Genomic DNA, 16916 nt, shown 5'->3' on the forward strand with positions numbered 1-16916 from the left:
CTCTGTGATAACTGTACTTCACTTAAATATTGATTCTCTGTTTGCAATTTAGGATCAGGAAAATTACAAGTTACTTTTAAAATTTTTTCTACCTCTACAATTGCATTCTGGGGATTAGGAAAAAATTACGCAGAAATTAGCTATTGAACTAATTTATCATCTCAAATCAATTAAGGACAAAATCATTGGTGTAGACTGAGAACACACATCTTGCAGTTATACTGATGTGTGTTCAATAGCATCACCTGTTTTTCATCTCACAGCATATGCTCATGAGTAATGAAATTTACATTACATCCCTCTTTATTGGTACTACTTTTAAAACAGGCACAGCAGCAGAAAACCTTTAGTACCGCTCTTCCGAAGCAGAATAATGTAAACTATGGTCGGAATATGCATTTAGGTAGGAGCAGAATTTTGGAATCCAAGAATGAAATGACATTGAAACGAACGTTTGAAGAAGATGATGAGCATGAAGAAGAGGTAACTTTATACTAATTAGTACATCTTATTTAAAGTGATTTTTGTAGGTTTATTGAACAAAACTTGCAGTACACTGTTTGTAGATGGCCAGTGTTAGTTGGGAAGAACCAGAGAACAGCTTCAAGGGGCACCAGTCCAGATCAGCATTTTAGGGGAGAAAATAGTGCCAAAATATGAGTTGTATTAATGCTAGCTTTAGCATCACGTTTGGGGGCGTTCAAACTTGTAATTATTCTGGAATTCAGTTGCAATTTACATTATACAACACCTGCACACTGTAAATTATATGTGGCCCACTGGAATATTCTGCTATTGCTAAAGCCAGTATTTCTATGTTGAGGACTACAGCTTGTGTTAAAACTCTTTCAGCTATCAAATACTAAGTACTCATAAATGGAATAAACTGTTGAGTATTTAGACCTTTAACTCTGGTGCTCTGAAAACAGTGAAAGGAGTCTGGTCTTGTAACACAAATAAAATCTAGTACTGTAATACAAAGGGAGGGGAGACTTGAGCAGTTTATTTACTCTTTTGTGATAGAATCTATACGGTTTTAAGTGCTGAAATTACTGACAAAAAGACTGATGCAGTTTAGTCTTCAAATCATTAAAGCAAACTTCTACCACTTTATATGAAAACAGTAGTTTTAGTAGCCATGCTTTTGTGTTCAACCCCAATATATTTCCATATTAATCTGAACTTTAGATTCATCAGTCTACTGATGAATCACTCTACTAAACTACTAATTCTCCCTTAAATCTCCGAATTTTTACGAAACCAAGTTAAGCAGTTGTAAAATTAAGGGCACTAAAAGAGAATTTAAAAGGAAGGGATAATTCCTTACCAGTAAGATGTCTTATGAAGTAGTTGTTAAGTGGACAAGTTCTGCTGGTAATGTATCAGATTAAATTGTTTTTATGCTTTATATACGTTTCTTTTTTGTTTTGTTCTTCAGGTTTTAACTGCTCAAGATCTTGTAGACTTTTCCCCAGTCTACAGGTGTTTGCACATCTACTCAGTTTTGGTATGTATTAAGGTACCTTCAAGAGGAAATTTTATTTTTTTTGAAGTTGAATGTTCATTCTCGTGTTTTTCATGGTCTAATAGTTCCCAAGCAAACATCTTGCTTCCAGTAGTAGTAGTTCTCAATGAACCAGCTGAGATGAGTAGAGTATGGATACTCAGGGCACAACTGCATGTTTTATTTTATATGCATAATAAAGGACACACAGCAAGACATTAATTACTTAAATGTTCTTAAGAATATATGTAAAATATGTGTATCTGCCTCAGTAGTGGTGTTGACACTTTTGCAGTTCCCCTAAATGTTCCATATTACCCAAATATTTGGAGGGATATGATCAATATTACAAAACATAGGAATATTCAGTCTGAATCTTATGGAAATCAGAATAATAGAGCAAAATAGCAAGCAAAAACTGGAGATTGTGACAGCCTGGGCTCAAGCAGATTAGATTGGATTCAATGGCAGAGACACAATAGCCTGTTTTAGCTGCTGTGAAAGAGTACAATGCACAAGCTAACAAGGATGAAAACTTTTTTTGGGGAAACTTGGATAACAAATTATTTTCTTACTTTTCATATGTCTCAATTACTTTTGAAGTCAGATTACTTATAGAATAAATATCAGGGGCATACAGATTAAATACTTTTAAGTATTGCTAATCTTACAATCTCAGCTAGAGCAGGAGTTATCTTCTTTCCGTGGAATCCTTGCAGCTGTGTATCGTGAAAGCCTATATCTTGAAATGAAGTTTAAAGTGTTACTTCACTGTTAGGTTGGGTTTTTCTGAAGAAGGAATCAGAACAAAAGCATCAGTGATTACATCTGTAATTGTTCAGCTCAATAAAAAAACAGGAGGGACAGAAATATATGCTGCCAGAACTATTACTAGAGAGTGGACTATTTCTTTTTGCAGAGGAAATAAGTGTGAAATAACATATGAAAAAGAATGTGTAAGGTTAAATGCACCAGTTGACAACATCTGCTTATTCTTCCTTTAGTGTATTAAAAGAAGAGGAAGTAAAATTGATAGATGACACTTAAAAGCAATATGTGATTATATTTTTCACTTTGTCAAGGATCATGATGTTGGATCCTTGATTCAAGGATATGCTCTTTGGGTTTGCACAGAAAGTTTGCCAGCTTCCAAATTTACTGGAGAGAGAAAACAACTTGGAGTTGTTCTCTGATATCAAAGGTCATTTGCTCCTTAGAAAAAAAGGTTGATGTCTTCAGAATAGGGCTTCTGTCTTCTTGGAGTCCTTCTCGTTTACCTCCTGTTGTAAACCATCTCTTTTACAGTTCAGATAACTTCATGAGGACAGCAGAGGAGGAGAATTGATACCAGGTGGCTATTCATTAAGTTTCTGTACCAAGGACTTATTTCACAGCAAATGTCACCTTAGTGAATTCTCTCTCTGCTACAAAGCTGTAGAAAATATTCTATGCAGGACAAACGTTTTCTACTGTGCTTCTTTATATTGAGGAAGCAAGCAGGATTTTATGTACCTCAGATTACTACATAACTTGTGATTGCAAGATACATACGTACCAAACATAGACTGTATTTATTGATGAGCAACCTTTCTTTAGACTAGAAACTTCTGAGCAATATATATAAAGAGCTTTTTTGGCCCATATATTATGTGAGGTGCTGTATATTTAAATTCTGCTGAAAACACCCTTGATCCCTTTGGCATGTAATGTGACCTTTTAAATAAATGCTGTATAGCAGTAGATAATAAATGTAACTATCATATTGCTCATATGTGTGTTAAACACCACTTGCTATATGAGCAATGTTCCTAGAATTTATAACCCAACATGAACTTATTTATTATTTCTATTGATATAAGCTCATGAGCTTTTGGAAGCTGGGCAAAACAAATGCATTGCTTCAGTATACTTTATGTTGCCTTTCCTTTGCTTATTCAGTGAGTGAATCATCAGGGTTGTTGCTGTATTCTGCTGATTGCTTTAGAACATCTGTTTAAAATAATTGTTAATAATTGTTATGCCTGAATTGCTGCCCTTGATTGCATAAGATAGCATGGTCTATAAATAATCATGAGATATTTTACATCTCTATTTTTGGTGTGGATTTGGGAAGAACAGCTACTCTTTCGCTTGAGAAGCTTGTGTCGGGACTGAGTAGAGATTTAGCATTGGATGTAGAATTCAATAAAGGCTTTGTGCATCTGAAAACTGCATTGAATATTCGGGCTGGAGGGGAATGGTTAATGTCAGTAAGTGTTGGTATGGATTATAGCAGACTGTGTAAAGTTCTGCTGCTACAAAAAGTGTTCTAGTAAATGTGCATCTCAGTTTCAAGCAGGTTGTTGTTTTTAAGCCAAGTCTTTTTTTTACTTTTAGATTTTGCTGGGTTAGCACTATTTCTAAATTTGATGAAATATTCATTATGAACTTAAAATAGTGAATTTAAACTTTCTGTGTTATAAAGGAGTTAGGTAAGTAATGCTGTCTTAGTATATACAATCGTTGTAATGATTTGAAGATTTTTGCAAGCCCAAGTAATGGAATTCTAAATAGCGCTGGCCTGATAATAGGCTTATGAGGTAAAAACAAACCTTAAAAATGCTGAACTGCTTTATTCTGCTTGCATACAAATTACGTTGCGTTCAGTAGGCAGATGAGTCAATGTAGCGCTGATTTCAAATAGACAGATGGTTTCTGCTGAATGGTCATCTTAATGAGATTGGCAGGTTGTCACTTGAATTCCTCATAATATAATCATTAGGCACAGAGGGTATTGTATCTTCGAGGACTGTGATAGGAGAAAAATCCAAATCCACAGTCATTATATTTGCCAATTCCAAAGTGAATAAGCAGATATTAAATAAATCTCGTGGTTTTTTTTTTTCTCAGGCAAAACTAATGCAGGCAGTGTTCAGATGTATCATATATTCACAGAAATGTTTTTATAACTTAACTTTACAATGCAGTTAGTTTCTTGAATCACCTGGAGAAACATTTTGATAGACAATGAGTTTCAGTTGTAGAATAATAGGTAATATGCCTTGTCTATAAATATTCATATACTCTGAAAGCTATAGTTTAAAAACATAAATATTGCTTAAAATGCATAATATTGTTTGATAAAATGTAGGAACATGAGTGAAATTTTTATTTGGGTACATTCTTTAGGTTACTTTAAAAAAGTAACTTAAAAAAAGGTAATTAAAAGGATATTAAAGATACTTAAAAAAAAGATAATTTCTGCATATTTCACGCATGCCAAACTTTGCTGGTGTCAGCTGGAGGTCTAGATGTGGAATAAATGCAAAATATGTGGCTTAGGTGAAGAGAATTCTTCCCTTAATTTGAGAAGTGTCTTTTTCATACTTAGTCAATGTTCTTGTTTTAACTACTCATATCTTGTTTCAGGGTGATGGAGAAATATTTGAAAATTACTACAGAAAACAAAGAAGGAAACAAGCCAGATTAGTTCTGCAGCCGCAGTCAAGCATGGTAACCAATGCTTCTGTCTTTGTCTTGACTTGGGTTGTACCTAATACTTAGTGGTATTTTTATTCCTAAACTTATTTTCTTTTTCACTGAAAGCATGAAACAGTAGAAGGCTATAGAAGATACTTCAGTCAAATTGTAGGGTAAGTTTTCTAAATGGAGATTTATTTCGGTTTTACTATATTGATTCTTAATTCACCCTCTGCTCTCCCATTGTCCAAAAACTTTCTTCTGCAAGATTCAGTTTCTGCCACAAATCGTGCAGGTGGTTGTTGCTGGATCTGAGCGGGGAAGAGCATCCACATCCTACCAGTACAGTGCCGCACAAGGACCCTCCAGCAGCCTGGGCTCCAGCTGGCATGAAACAAACTTTTCACATTTTGACTTCATGCTGGACGAAGCAGAACACCAAACCTACCAGAGTGTTACTGCTTGAGTGGGGAAGGGTTTGACTATGCTTGTATGTGAAAAGGTAGAATTTACTCTAATATTAGAAAACAACTTAATAATTTAGGCATTATTTTGTTTTAGTTTCTTTGTAGTAGAAGACCACATTTTACATGTAACCCAGGGATTGGTAACTAGAACGTATACCGATGAACTCTGGAACATGGCCCTTTCCAAGATCATTGCGGTTCTTAGAACACATTCAGTAAGTGAGAAGTCTTACCAGTATTGCAGTTTAAATCCTCTTACTTCAGAGCTCTGTATGTTTAAAGCTGGGATAGTAACAAAGTGAAAAATGCCATCTCTCTCATATTTTCTTTTTTTTTTTTGTCATTAAAAATTGCTCAAATTTGGTAGGGAGCCTGCCAAGCTTTTGTTTTTCCCAACAGTATCAGGCTGTGATCCACAGCCACGGGCTATTTGCATAATCCTCCACTGATTTACAACTCACTGGGTCTTCCAAACCTTCTCTTAGTCTAGCAGTTTAGAATATGCAGAGTTAATCTGCTGTTATTATTGCAATCCTTCCTCATTAGTCTCAACTGACCTCTTCATTAGATCAGATTGAATAGTTCAGCACTGAAAGCACCACCAGGAAATAGTTCCTAATTATCATTCCAAATGCTGTGTTTCCAAAATAAACTCGACCAGCAAAACCCTTGAAGCTGTCTCTTCAGTGCTATAGTAGTAATATGTTTATGTTGAAATAAAGGTATTAGAAAAATCTTCACAGATGTTACAGTGTAATTCTGTATCAGCTGAGTATTTCAGTACATTCAAAGTGTGTCTCCTAAAGTTACTTTTCTGCTTTAGCTCCAATGACACTGAAGAGCTGTATGCTATTTCTTATTCCTCTGTGGAAACCAATAGAATGCCATTGTTCACTCAGACTGACTGATAGTAAATTGCTTCAGAATTTACTATTGATACAACTTCTACTATTGGAAAAATAGAAGAGTTTTATCTTTCCCTTTTTAATGTTTGCTAGAAGCAGTTCCTTTGTGCAGTGTTATTTTTTATTTTTATTATAATTGGTCTTTAACTTGAGGAATATTTTATATTTTGTATATACTTAGGAAAAACAGGGAAAAAATTCAGGTGGCAACTATAGTTTTAGCCCCTTTACTGATGAGTGGTACATGAGATGTTCGCATACTTTCAAATTAATTTTAGAGGATTGGGATAAATTGAAATATATTCAGCTTTTTTTTTAAGCCTAAAACTTTGCAAGTTAATTGGCTGAATATGGATTTATATACCTATGTAAGAATATGGTAATTTAAGCAGTAAAAGTAGTGTAATCTCTAAAGAACTCTTCAGTGTCTTGTCATGTAGTCGATCGCTATTTCTTCTCAAAATGCATAACTCTTATCAAAACCAATTCTATCACAATCTAACATCATCCTAGTACAGACTAATGTTTAGATAAGTTTATGTTGTCTTATGAGGTATTGTAAACCAAGCACTTTATTTAATAAAGTATGCTATGAGCAAAAATTAAAGAAAGGTTAAACAGGATACTATAGTTTCATGCTGCTATAAATTATCGTAATATAAATATCTTTTTACTTTACCTAGTATTACAGGTAGTGAAGCTGAGGTGAAAGCGTTAGTTGTATTACTCCACACCTCTGAAAAATCAAATTTCAGTCCTTTAGTAAATAGTTCAATATCTTGACTTTTTACCATCAAATTTGTAATTTGATTTTTTTTTTAGAAAATATTTTATAATGTTTTCCCCATATAACTGGAAAACTGTCTGAAGTGGCACAGTCAGCGCTGGTTAGACCCAGGCTTAGTGTTCAAGTGTTCTTTTCTTAGTGTTCAAGTGTTCTTTTCAAAAGAACATCAACGTCCTCTCTGATGTTGATTTAGCGTAGCATTTTGATGTGTGCTTGTGTTCCACTGAAATAAATGTAATTTGCTGATTTTGAATTTCAGTACAACATACTGGGATTTATTGACTCTTATATTTTAGTTTACTTTTTCTGAGCTTTTATAATACTGGTAGTTCATATAAAAATTTAACACTTATGTAGCTGGACTAGGTGAAGACAAGTGAGTCTAAGTTGTTTTTTTACTAAGGCTGTCAGTCAGGTAAAAGCGTAAGGCCGGAGAATTTAACCTTCTGTGCTAATATTTTTTGAAAACATATGTGTCATATTTTAAATCCTTTTAACAAAACCAGGATTTCTCACTTTCAGTCGTATTGCAGTGACCCTGACCTTGTTCTGGAATTGAAGAATCTCATTGTAGTATTCGCTGATACTTTACAGGTACATATTATATTAGTAATTAACTGAAATTCCTAAAGTCAATTTTTTCCTTTAGGTGAGTGAATGCCATGCTTTGTCTTTTGCTTTGTTTTTTCCTGAATCATATATACGAATCAAGAACAAAATGACGCAATAATATTTTTAAATATATGTATTTCTTGCCTTGATTCCTTTTCAGTATTATCAATTTAATGTAAGCATTGTGGGTTATCCACGTAGCAAGAAAGACCAAATGAACATCATTGGCAAATATTCTTGTAATGTTTAACAGACTGATTAAAAAAATAGTTATATACATAAATACCAAGTTAAAATGTTACAGAGAAATGGAACAAATTTCTGCTTGAAAATCGAAAGCATGGGATAAAGTATTCGGTAATAATTTAATATATAATCTTCTAATTGTAGTGGTTTGTTTAAAGTGCTATAATTTGGTTTATAGAAGTGACAAGATTAAATAGTAAGTCTCATCTCAAAGTCCTGAAGCGATGTAATAGGAATTGAGTGTATTAGTTCTTAAATTATCCGCCCTTTTCATTTTTGCACCTTAGGGCTATGGTTTTCCTGTGAACCGACTATTTGATCTTTTATTTGAGATAAGAGACCAGTACAATGAAACACTTCTTAAAAAGTGGTCTGGACTGTTCAGGTTAGTATTTCAACATAATTGTGCCTTTTGTATTGCGTCTATTGTTTTTGTCTAACTTCACATTTTTTGGATAGAGTTGTAATTCTGGAAGAATTGATTAACTCATTATTGTGTATTAATTTTGGGTTGGATAGCACTAAGTATTCATCACGTGTAACTAATATTTAGGAGAAGAGCCATCAAGTACTGCTTCTGTAGTTAATGGAGAGAAGGAAGGTCTCCAAAGGGACATTATTGGAGAAACATGCAGGAGAGAGATGTCTGTTTTTCTTCATTAGGAAACTAATAACTCCAGAATATTGCAATAAGGCATTAAGTTCCTAATTAAGTTGTCCTAATGTTTGCAGTTAACTGATACGCATATCTCCCTGACAGACTACTGACTTTGCCAGTACGTCGTCTTGTGTTTTTGAATGCAGGTTGTTTCCACCTATTCTTTGGAATCATTTGATTGAGTAAATTCTAAACCCAGGAATATGGCAGCCTGGAACTGCACTCCAAAGCCTATTTGCAGATAGGGTGTGATGTCTAAATGTGCAGAAATTGTTTACTGTAAAATATGTCACAGGGTATTACAGAAAACCTTAAAATTAAATTGAACACTTAAGGTTCTCAAGCTTTCTAGACTCCTAGTGTAGATATTTGACTAGTAGAACAGTCCAGAGGGTACTTAATGCTGCGGCCATGTGCCTAGTTGAAGTTCTCTGAATATCTCTATTGACTATATTGTGGCTGTGAGACCTAAGTGAGATACTCTGAATGTCTGCTTTAGTGTAGGCAGAGTGTAGGCTACCATAATTAATAAGTTTCTCATTATGGTTTACCCTGAAGTAGACTAGTTGACCTAAAGTTTCTTTGCTGTGTTATGCTTTGAGTCATACATATTAAAATGCTTTTGGCTATTTTTTCTCAGCGATCGGATGCAGTATAAAGACTTAGCATATATAAGCTACTTTCAAATTCATCTAAAAATAGTTTGGACGTCTGAAATTATGATGATTGCAGTTCGTAACTTTTTGAAGCTGCACACCTATGTGTAGTAGTAAAATTGCCATGAAGATGACCCAAGGGCTGGAGCACCTCTGCTATGGAGACAGGCTGAGAGAGTTGGGGCTGTTCAGCCTGGAGAAGAGAAGGCTCCGGGGTGATCTTATAGCAGCCTTCCAGTACCTAAAGGGGGCCTACAGAAAAGCTGGAGAGGGACTTTTTACAAGGGCGTGTAGTGATAGGACAAGGGCTAATGGATTTAAACTGAAAGAGAAGAGTGAGAGAGAAATTAGATATAATTTAAAGATATTTAAAGAGATATAATATTTTAAGATATTTTAGAGATTTAAATTAGATATAAGGAAGGAATTTTTCACTCAGAGGGTGCTGAGGCACTGGAACAGGTTGCCCAGAGGTGCTGTAGATGCCCCATCCCTGGCAGTGTTCAAGGCCAGGTTAGATGAGGCTTTGGGCAACCTGGTGTAGTAGAGGGTTTCCCTGCCCATGGCAGAGGGGTTGGAACTAGATGATCTTTGAGGTCCCTTCCAACCCTAACCATTCTATGATTCTATGATTTATGCTTGTTTACATGTTTTAACACTGGAAAATACTATAAATAAGTTACATGTCCTAAATTTTTTTCACTTTACTAATTCATCAGGGATATTTTTGAAGTGGACAATTACAGCCCTATTCCTGTAGCAAACGAAGAGGAATACAAAATAGTTATAAGCAAATTTCCTTTTCAAGATCCAGAACTTGATAAGGTAAGGAAAACTTTTATGTTATTAAAATTTGCTGAAATCCAATTAAGGATGCTTGGGACAGTAATGTTTTTTGTAATTAAAAAGCAATTAAAATTTGAAAAGCTAGGTAGATTAAGAGGCTAAATCACCTTCTTTGTGTGTAATTATCTAGTCATAAATAAATATGAAAATTAAAGCTTTAGTCATTTGCTCTGATGTTTGAGTGAATAATGAAACCCATTGTTTTGTAAACAAATTAATAATACACTTTAATTGATACACTCTTTATGTAATTATAATACTGTCTGTCTTTAATTAGTTAAATTTTGTTGCAACTCACTTGGTTTAGTAACTCATAGTTTATTATATGCTGTAGTATTGCAAAAATAGATGTAAAACAGAGACCTGTTAGAGACAACAACTTTTGTATTTCACTTTTAAAATTAATTATTTGTGTTTGAGCATTTGGGCAAAATAAACATGAAGCAACTATAAATAATTCTGCCATACTATCATCCCAATAGGATGTTCTTTCATAGCCTCAGCCATTCTTTCACTACAAACTGCTTTCACAGAAAGGTGATTAATATATTTTGCTCTTCAAATACGATTTTGGTAATACTGATGAAGAAATAATGGACCCATGGTGGAGTCTGTAAAGGGGAACTAAATCTAAAAACCATATGACAGTGGGAGTAACTGTTGTAGAGGGAAGCTAGTTTATACATGAACCGTCACTACAGATATCTGCAAAAGTAGAGATACTCTGATTCTACAGTTCAGCAGGGATTTACCAGGCAAATGTAACAGCTGGATGTCATTAATACAGTGTAGCAACGAAGATGAAAAACCTAAAGGTGGCTTTTATATTGATTTTTGAATAAGACTCCAGAGTGCTTGCTGGATGCTTTTCTCCATCAAATTCATTCACTTATCCATTACAACACTAAAATAAGGCAAACAGAATGGAAATCCCTTACAGCATTGGAAGTGTACCACACCTCGGATGCTATTTAGCATGACATATTTTGCTAATAAATTGCAAAGATTTTTAACTTGGACTAAATGGTTTTAATCTGTTAGCCTCTCTCACTCTCTGTCTGATGTATCAGCATGTGTGTGTGGATGTTAACTTGTATAGTTACCTACATGTGTGATTAATACAAAACTTTGGCTCTTGTTTCACCAGGAGGGAAACATGTTCTCTGTACCCAACAATTTTAATTTTTGTTTATGACACAAAGAGAGATTTCTATTTCATAGTGAGCAGCACTTCTTGTAGACGTTTTATGGGCAGAATCTCTCTGATGCTTAGTTTTTGGGCTAGTGAGCTTAAGAGTAAAGGTAGGGATCAGGCTGGATTCTGTGGTGCTGGTAAGTCACTTCACTTCTCTCTATCCCTGTTAATTCATCTGTAAACAGGGATAACATTTTTTTTGCATATCTCTGAAAAGAGCTTTGAAACCTGTATGTAAAGCAGGAGATCATTAGAAATAAGGCAGTCTGAGGTTTTTTTTTCTTGTGTCCTGGCAATTTTTGAAGCAATTTCATTTAGTTGACTTCAACCAAATTTAGCAAAGGGGCAGAACTCTCAAAGATAATTGAGTTCCTAAAAGTTTTGTCAATTAGGCAGAAGAGAAAGAATCATTAAGCATCCTGTTAAAGGAAGACGGCAGTGTTACCTTATGTGGTAGCAGGGAATCCGCGTGGAGGGGAAACTTTATACATGCTCCAACATCACTTCTATTGGTTGCTGTTTCTAATCTCATCCACTTCACCTCTCTGTTGTTACCTCAGGCCGTAAGGCACTAGGAGGTCCTCTTGGGTAGGTTAATTTAATCTACATTTTTATGTTTAAGTAAAAAAAAAGTAAATTAAATAGATGTGTAAGTTCAGGCTAGTTGCCGAAGGAGCCTGCATAGTTGATGGAGAGGAATAGACACCCCAGAGGGCTAATTCCATTTGATGCATCTCTGATGCCTTTTACAGATTAAGGGGAATTTCACCTTTTAAAATGTCTGTTTCTCTCCATTTAGTATAAAAAGAGATGAACCATTTTTAGTTGTAGAGTAGAATGAATCACCCTCACATTTTACAGGTAAGTTTATCATTGAAGTCGCTTGTAGCACATTAGACAGAATTACGACCAGAACCTACTAGATATTTAACACAGCAAATCCAATCTGACTGGAGAAAACAGTCTTACCTGTGCTCTGCTGTTTAGATTGAATGTGCCAAACTATCATGGTTTGATGATATAATCTAATTTTACTCCCTTCTGTATTCAGAAGGGAAACAATTGTCTTTTATCTTTGTTATTATTTTTTTTCTTGCTGTCGTAAGCAGACAGAAAGTGTTGTGTCCTCCTGTATTGGCCAGACACTGTAGAGGATAAAGAATTGCTTCTCTTAGATTGTTGAATATATGAAGGTTGAGACTCATGTCCTGCTGACAGAATGTTGTAATGATCCGAAATAGTTGTATGTAATAGCACTTGTTTTATCTGCGAAAATTAATTGCTTAAATCAGATGAACACATATTTGAAGTAAATTTTATTGTTAAAAAAATGTTTGCTCTTGCTGTTGAATGACACAAAAGCCTGGCACTTTTACCACAAAATTGTCACACCACCTAATCTTAAATAAAGAGATATGATTAGGAGAATGTGAAGGTAATCAGTTTTGTCTTGTTTTTTTAATACACAAATGTTGAGCTGCTTTTTTTTTTTTTGAGAAATTTGAATTCTTCAGGGATGATACCAGTTGTTAATTATTTTTCTCATGCATTAGTCAGAGTAAACAGAAAATTATTTCTTTTGCAGATTTCAAAAATTAGGTATTCAGTGCAGAAGTATCTATTTGGTATATGTAGATTTAATTGAATATATTTCTTTTTGTAATCCCAAATATATCAGCTTTAAAATTGATGTAAGAAGCTTAATTTTATTGTTATGGACTACTAGTATTTCCCACATGTCAATCCAAATTGTTGAAATTAGTTCAAACTGCTTTGGTTTTGTAAGCCATTGAGAGAAAGTAAATATATGATAGTAAATATACATGTCTGAACATACTCAGGATGCTTTGAAAATCCTGGATGTATTGAACGTCTCAACTTTTTTTTTTTTTAAATGGTTTTTTTTGTGCTGCTTTCTTTGGCAAAAAAAGTTTGCATTTTTGAACCTCTCATCCCACTTACATCTATCTTGTTCATTCAGATTAAAACTGGTTTGAGACCTGCTTTTTAATGTATATTTGTAAATTGCTTTCTACAGAGGGATCTTAGATTACATAAAGTCTCCAAACTTTATTGTAATTTAAATAAGTGATAAAGTTCTATTTTGCTTATAAACTATTAAAATAGATGCAGAAGTCAGCCCAATGCACGCCACTGTTTGATGAAAACCAGGAAAACTTAAAAACAGTTTAAAATATTGATAGTATTATGTGGCTTTCTAATTGTTGCATTTAATACCAAGCTCTCCTTAGAATCATTTTCAAGTTTAAGATAGTATTATTTTTTATTTTCACAGCAATCCTTTCCAAAGAAACTTCCAATGTCTCAGTCAGTGCCTCAGATCTATATCCAGGTTAAGGAATTTATTTATGCAAGCCTTAAGTTTTCAGAGTCACTTCACCGCAGGTAAGCTTAAAGTATCAGGAATGTGACTATAAGGTAACGTATAACTTCAAGGTCACCTAAAAACATAAGTTAAATTGAAAGTATATTTTCTTATGTACTTGCTAGCTGTGCTTATTTCATAATTTACATACATAATTCTTTATATTTAGTCTATTATTCCCAATGGTATAGCATATGTTTCTTGTGTGTGTGTATATATATATATTGCATGCAATAAATATGTGTATGTCTGTATGGGTGACAGTAGCTTGGCATGGTAAGCAGCCTAAAACACTGCTGGGGTTTTTTAAACAGTATTGACTGGTTTGAATAAACTAGAGATTTTATTTATTTAACAAAGCATGTAAGATTTGAAAAATATTCTTTGGTACTGACCATTTCAGAAATAATTGTGTAGCATCCCTGATTACTTTGAACAATCTTTCCCTTCTCAGTGCTTTGAGTTTCCTTAGCAATGATTTCTCCTGCAACAGAACGTGCTGTCCACATGCTCCTTCCGTCTTCCATCCCACCTTTTTGTAATGGAAAACATTACAATTCTCCCATTTCCTTTCCTTTTGTTGCCTTCAAAAGCTTAGTTTTAATTGCATAAAATAACATTCATAGATCTGAAATCTGGAAGGTATTCGTGGCTGGTCACCCACTTCTGCACTGGTAAAGATGTAAATGACTCGCTTTCACACATTCTTAATTGATACTGTTTATAATTTACACGCACTAATGAGCACATGTTGATCTCCTCAGTAACTCATTAAAACCCACAAATTACGCTTTCTGAACTGCTGTGTCAATAAACATGTCCAAAATCTAAAAATAACAGGTTTTGCTTCAGTGTTGAAATTTAGTTAATGGATAATTTGGTGAGTGAAAGAGATGTTCTGTGCCTTAGAACATAGGAGACTTGGAGCAACCAGAAATTTCATGCACGTAGGGAGTTCTTAACATGAAAAGTTCCCGTTACAGGGAAAAAAAAAAAAATAAGTATTACTGACAAAGTATTGTCATGTACAGCATAGTTATAAAAATAAACATTTTTTTTTTCAGCTCAACAGAAATAGATGATATGCTCAGAAAATCTACAAATTTGCTGCTTACAAGAACTCTAAGTAGTTGTTTACAGAACCTAATTAAAAAACCTCATATAGGTTTGACAGAGGTAAGTTTTAAAACATATACTCAAATCTGGTTTTTAAGACAATTAGTGCTAAAACAATTCTTGTAAATGTAGATATACATACCATGGTAGTAAGATTTGTGTAAGAAAAACAAGTAGTGTTTGCTTTCAGATTGAAAATTTAGAGAGGTGAAAGCATCGATATCTGTTATGCAAATAATACAAGACAGTATTGGGTCTGGTTGAAAGTATATGTACACAGGGATGCCTTTTGAGAGATGACAGTGAAAGAGTTCTGTCTCCTGTATGATAAACAGAGATATGCAAGAAGTAAGTCAAAGACTCTTACTTCTTTGGTTGCATAAAGAGCATGGTTTGTGTGTTCTGCTGCTGTCTAGCAATTAGTAGCAGATTGCTGACTTCCTTTTTCTTCCTATTAAAAAAAAAAGAAAAAGTGAGGAGGAAAGAAAATCTCTCACATGGACTGTGTAAAGTATCAGCTAAACCAGATCAAGAAATCTAAAATCTCAGGTTGACTCTAACACCAGAAACGTTTTCTGTAGTAATTGCAATTAAAATGTTTAAGTAGGTTTGTGCATGTTGTTTCTTCATCAGGACTATTGGTTTAATTTTTTATTGGACAGTATAAGACAGAGTGAGACAGTGGATCGGTCTGAACATTCATTGCAGGTACATGCACTGTCAGGAGACAGCAGGTACCTACTGAAACATGCTGAGAAGGACTTAGACTGTTACTGTTATAGCAGTGTTACGTCATGCTGAATGTTGTTGTTTAACTGCAAGAACCTCTTGTGTAGACGAAATCAAGAAGAAGAAAATGAAGAAAAAGCTCTATAAATCATATATTGCCAGGTTAATAAGAGAAACCATACAATTTTTCTGAGACATCGTTTTTTGTGTTCTTGAAATTGGTACAGAAATGTTTTCACGGGTATGAAAATAAATTCACTAGTATTTTTTAAGGTGTTTCATTATCAGGTCAATATGTTTTATGAGGAAAGTTGTGGAAAGAGAAAACTTACTTTACTAAGCATTACATTAGTGTTCAGTAAAACAAACAGTATGCAATAAGAATTAAGATGTCATATAGTGATGTTTCAGTTACTACGCATTGTGAACATTATCTAATTTGTGAACTGAATGCAAAAGCAGGTCCTGCTTATAAAAACATTTCTATCATATACAAGCAGATTGTTACCATTGCTGGGGGGGAGTAGTTGACAACCTTATTTTTGAAATTCCCTAACTTTTGAATGCACCATTCTGCAGACAATATTGGGATTTTTTTTTTTTTTATAGCAGTAACTTTTTAAAAATTATTTTTATGGCACAGATTTGCTTTTGGCAATATATTTTTCCTTTATTTTCCCTTTTAAACTTCTAAAATATCAATTGAATATATTTCACTGAGTAGGTGTCTGTGGTCTTAATTTTTAAAATGGCGTCATTTGTGTGTAAACTGTGGTATATACTCCTTAGTGGTATTTGAAAGCAAACTTGAAACCAGGTAATAGGTGGTAACCTGAAATACTGTGATTAATTTCTAGTAGCATTGTTTCTGAAAGAAGTAACCATTTACAAGATCAGATGACAATGGGTGATACAAAAAGGTGATAAAGGAATTTTTTGTCTCTTGTAGCTTGTTCAAATTATCATAAACACAACACACTTGGAACAAGCCTGTAAATACCTTGAGGATTTTATATCTAACATTACAAGTATTTCACAAGTGACTGTTCACACTGCAAGACTTTATGGACTTTCTACATTTAAGGTATGCTGTACATCAACTGGTACATGACAATGTCTGAAAAGTTGTATTAACTTCACCATAAATGAAGCATTTTAAAACAAAAGGGGGTAAGGGCAAAGCTGCACGCTTGCTGATTTTTTTAATCTAAACCAATTCTGAACTGTTGAGAATTCAACTGTAATACTAAGCAGATAAACACTGGGATTTATGTTATTGGTAATCTGAAATATGTCAGTACATAAGAAGCATCAATATTCTCTTTCAGATGCATCTTTTATTAAGTTATG

The 16916-nt window shown here is 34.0% G+C and overlaps 1 protein-coding gene across 5 annotated transcripts in view; it reads left to right on the plus strand.

The window, feature by feature from the left end:
• EXOC6 (exocyst complex component 6) overlaps window positions 1-16916 on the plus strand; it is a 98793-nt gene that overhangs the window by 32046 nt on the left and 49831 nt on the right. For 4 of the 5 annotated variants that reach the window (XM_086616956.1, XM_086616955.1, XM_086616957.1 and 1 more), the window contains exons 7-17: window positions 328-483; window positions 1439-1507; window positions 4913-4996; window positions 5090-5136; window positions 5525-5645; window positions 7645-7716; window positions 8268-8365; window positions 10014-10119; window positions 13632-13741; window positions 14786-14897; window positions 16516-16650. In XM_086616956.1, the coding sequence (XP_086473082.1) occupies window positions 328-483; window positions 1439-1507; window positions 4913-4996; window positions 5090-5136; window positions 5525-5645; window positions 7645-7716; window positions 8268-8365; window positions 10014-10119; window positions 13632-13741; window positions 14786-14897; window positions 16516-16650 (1110 nt within the window). The remainder of the gene's footprint in view (window positions 1-327; window positions 484-1438; window positions 1508-4912; window positions 4997-5089; window positions 5137-5524; window positions 5646-7644; window positions 7717-8267; window positions 8366-10013; window positions 10120-13631; window positions 13742-14785; window positions 14898-16515; window positions 16651-16916) is intronic. The other variant, XM_086616959.1, reaches the window with a different exon arrangement.

The sequence above is a fragment of the Tauraco erythrolophus genome, chromosome 9 (assembly GCF_009769465.1).
Source record: "Tauraco erythrolophus isolate bTauEry1 chromosome 9, bTauEry1.pri, whole genome shotgun sequence".
NCBI lineage: Eukaryota > Metazoa > Chordata > Aves > Musophagiformes > Musophagidae > Tauraco > Tauraco erythrolophus.